Source organism: Hibiscus syriacus, unplaced genomic scaffold, assembly GCF_006381635.1.
Source record: "Hibiscus syriacus cultivar Baekdansim isolate YM2019G1 unplaced genomic scaffold, ASM638163v2 tig00111160_pilon, whole genome shotgun sequence".
Taxonomy (NCBI): domain Eukaryota; kingdom Viridiplantae; phylum Streptophyta; class Magnoliopsida; order Malvales; family Malvaceae; genus Hibiscus; species Hibiscus syriacus.
In genome coordinates, this window is record NW_024063005.1 from 231,224 (window position 1) to 235,650 (window position 4,427).

Consider the following 4,427-nt stretch of genomic DNA (forward strand, 5'->3'; position numbering starts at 1 on the left):
CATGTCATAAAAATAATATCAGATTTAACGATTAATATTAGTTAAATGGATGAATTAATAAAATTTTAAAATTTAAGGGTGAAAGTTTAAGATCTTTTGACACCCTTAAACTTTTTTTTATTAATTTACAGGAGTTCATTAATTGAACTAAAATTATTGATACACTAGCAATAAAATCCATAATATAATTTAATATATTAATTTAAAGTCAAAATTTAAATCGTAATGTTTATTGATATCGTGAAAATAAATTCAAATATCATATTCGCAATGACATGATTTATACTATACAAATTAGTTTTGAATTATATTTTTTATTATATTTTAAACTATTACTTTTAATAATTATATTAAAATTAAATAAAAATTTTGATTAAATAAAATCTAATAAATTATTAAATTATACTTTATATTTATCTTAAATTTTATCTTATTATTTTAACAACTAAAATCGATAGACGCCAACAAATGACGTAAACCGTGATCCTACATATAGTTCACCACCGAACTCCTGAACTTCGCTAATTAATGTATTTCCATACCATGCTTCCAAATTTACGGTTCGAGAAACCCTGCCGATCACATCCATCCTTTGCGCAATCGGAATCAACGACTGTGCCGGCTGTTTCACCATCGCCGCCGCCCTCCAAAAGTCTCCAACCACTGTTCTCCTGATGTTATCTGGTCTTTCCTGGAAGTCTATGGAGTCATATGTGTTGGCTCGAGGACCTCGGAGCCAATACCTTATAGTATTGTTGCCAATGAAGTTGGAGACCAGGACATAGGTCCCGTCTTGACTAACCGCTACTCCGGCTGGCCCCGAGAGGTTCTTCATCAACACTCTCACTCGGTCCGTATCGGGATCGTACATCAATAATCTCCCCGTTATATCATTAGTGTTCAATGCCCTGGAGGCATTTCTGCAACATATAATTAATCATTGCATGTAAATGAAACAATAGGTAGGGATTCGAATGGTGACTATATTGAAATGTTATGGTCTTTTCATCTTTGATATTCACAGCATGATAGCATGCAAAGCTACAGATAGAAGAAAGAACCTTAGATCATTGACGGAGCTCGTATCTGTGAAAAGAACATTTCCAGTGAGTTGGTGGACGTCTAAACCGTTGCAAAAACGGTAAGACTGTCCGTCTGCGGTGTCGGAAACTCGGGTCGCTTGTTTTCCGGCAGAACCTAACACCACGAGCCCGAAATAAGCATCGCAAGCATACAGCTTGTTCGAGGGGTAATGAAATGCTAAACCCAAAGGCCTTCCGCAAATTGGCCCCATATTTGGATCAGTAGTGCCATCACACAGCTGCTTAGACCTGTATCAGTGTTCATAATCATAGATGAAAATTCAAGCACTATAAATATGTTCATCAACAATTCCACCATAATCAAAAGAATCACCTATTTGGACTGGTGAATCCGAAGTTCAGAAATCCAACTCTTGGTCCGTTGAACTGTAGAATTCTACCATCAGCTATCCCGACATAGAATCGTCCGGTTACAGGACCGGACTCGAATGCGATGGATTCCGGACCGACGGCCTTAGGCGGCAGTTGAAGTGATCTGAATGATTGAGAAAGAACCATTGAAGGAACATGGATGAGAAAGATGAAAATGGGGAACATCAATGTGATCATTACTTTTGTAAGGCTAATAGTGTAAGCCATCTTCAACAAATGCATAACCACACAGTTATATGTGAAATACACAGTTATATGGATATGAAATACAGTATGTAACGGATGATCTTTAAGCACCGAACTTAGGGGGAAAGGAGGATCATTAGCATTTGATATGGCGTGAACTGTTTGTACTTTCAAGAAAAGTAAGCCCTGAAATATGGAAAACTCCAAAGCTTGCCTGTGAAATGTGTGAAGATATATTGTTTGCTTTGTTTTTTTCGTAACAGAAAGCATTTCTTTTATCCACTGATAAATTCGAATTTCAACATTTCATTGAATAAAATAAAATATTATTCTTTTAAGAAGATTTTGATTGGAGTATTACATATGAAAAGTGTATATATTATTAATAGATTTAGAGAAATTTTAAATACCTTTTTATAATAACATCATATTGTTTAAAAAATATATAAAAGGATACATGAGGCTCTTGTAATTTAAAAAAATCAATGTGGTCATCGGATTATTTTTGCATTCAATGTGGATTTCAAACTTAGAAAAAGAATTCAATGTGGTCTTTTGACCAACGGTTTCCGACTTTAACCGTTAGATGTTGACGTGATATTTTACGGTGTTGATATGATAGCTTACGGTGTTAACATGACGATCCGCGATGGTTGGTTACGTGACAAATAAACTAAATTGGTTTTTTTATTGAATTCGAGGGATAAATTGTTTTTTTTAAAGTTTAGGGGTTTATTTATTTATTTTAAATATTTTAAATTAATACAAATATTTTAGCAATAAATCCAATAAATCTAAGCTAGTCTTCGGTGTATTGATTTTTTTGGAAAGGGGGTGTGTGCAAGTTTTCTATTTCAAGAAAAAGTTGGATTCACCCAACTGTACTTTTTTCATTATAACTAGGAAAGCAAAGAGTGCATGATCATGCAAATGACTTTGAATAAATTTTTAAATCATATTTAAGAACCGTAACATTTCGTGATTCATTGGTACATCGACTTTGAATCTCTATTAACCAATAATCTTGGACCATTAATATGGTTAAGGCTAAACCGTTTGAAGTTCAGAAAAAATGCAAGAAACAACATAAAAAACTCAATTTTAGTAAAACCAATCAAATCTTGGTCCGAAATTTTTCAAAAAGAAACAAATGAAGAAACCACTTCGACAAAATCTTCAGCTAGTGTATCTATCCAAGATGCTAAAGATCCAAATAAGATGTCATCTCAAGTCAAAAATGGATTGAGTCTCTTTCTAAAGCTCTAGAAGTTGCAATAATATTTGCATAAATTAAGGACGAAAGTCCTCTTCAAAAAATTACTGTTGAAGCTTCAAAAATTAGAGAGATTAGTTTTACATAAACCAAAGTTTCTCACAAATGTTTCAAAACAAACATCTCTTCAAGAATTTTTTTTTAAAACAAATAGTGATTCACAAAATTCTACTAAAAATTTTTCACAATATTTTCAAAATAAAGATGTTGAACATATTCTTGCATTAAAGGATGATATTGATTTTTCCAGTAAACTTCCACCTATTTTGGTTAAACAAATTTTTAATGGATCCCATTTTATGTCAATAAACATGGGGAATACCCATGAACTATACAAATATTTTAATCCAAACATGATCTATGGCAATTAAACATTACACTGATCCAAAATATTCAAATTTTATTACCTATTCTACATCTCAAATAATCAAAGTCCTTAGACCAAAAGATTAGAGTAAAAGCCCATCAACTGAAACTTCCAACATCATTTTCTGAAAAAAAATTCTCATTGTACTCATTTCTCGTACTTGAACTACCATGCACCTAGTATGCAACATTCCTGATGAACAATCAATATATGAGACATTTATGGCTCATATATTTCAAGTATGGATAATATTATAAATTTCCTAACTGGTTTCAAGAATGGTGGAATTGGTATGGACCATATTTTGAAATATTACCTCAAAAAATCATAGACATTTGGTCCAAATTCTTTGACAAATACTAACCCGAAATGGATCAAAAACACCTCTACACAAGTATCCATTTTTCCTCAAAATTATACATCTCTTGGTTTGTTTCCTTAAGTTATGAATATGATCGTGATGACTACCTAAGAATTTCATATTTGATTCGAGCTTTTTAGACTAAATTGTGGGACAAATTCAATGACAAAAAGTATGATTCCAAATACTTGGATAATTTTTTTGTCAAAAATCCAAGTCTCTGCAAATCAACTTCTCCAGACAAAGACGTAGTAAGATTTTTACAAGCAAAATCGAATGCTAATAAGATATTAGCTCAAGCAAAAAATAAGAAGGAGTACAAAAAATTGATGACATAAATGCTAAGTTAAATGAGTTTTTGAATCTGAATCAGAAAATGGAGAGCAAAACTCCCAAACCTCATCAGTTAAAACAGTGGATCATCACAATTGAGATTATCAAGACTAGAAAGAAAAAGTAAAAAAAAAAGTGTGAAAAGCATTCAAGATTCCATGCAACACCAAAACAAAGATGAGTAGTAATCCATAATAATGGAAGCACTATTGTTCCTTGTAAGTCATGATGAAGCAAATAGTAAAAGTTGTAGCATTCAAGATTCCATGCAACACCAAAACAAAGATGAATAATAGTCCATGATAATGGATCAAGAAATGCAAGCCAAACACTATTGTTCCTACAAGCCATAATGGATCAAATAGTAAAAGTTGATTCCATTACAAGGCAAAAGAACGAGAATCCAACAAGACATTGGTTCAAACTATTATC

General features: G+C 32.3%; 1 protein-coding gene across 1 annotated transcript; it reads right to left on the minus strand.

Moving 5' to 3' along the window:
- Window positions 1-443: 443 nt before the first annotated feature.
- On the minus strand, window positions 444-1,682 carry LOC120155031 (protein STRICTOSIDINE SYNTHASE-LIKE 12-like). The gene is made up of 3 exons (XM_039166616.1): window positions 1,417-1,682; window positions 1,062-1,331; window positions 444-920 (listed from the first exon to the last, which is right to left on the minus strand). Exons 1-3 carry the CDS (start codon window positions 1,680-1,682, stop codon window positions 446-448), a joined length of 1,011 nt encoding a protein of 336 aa, XP_039022547.1. The 3' UTR covers window positions 444-445.
- Window positions 1,683-4,427: the final 2,745 nt, after the last annotated feature.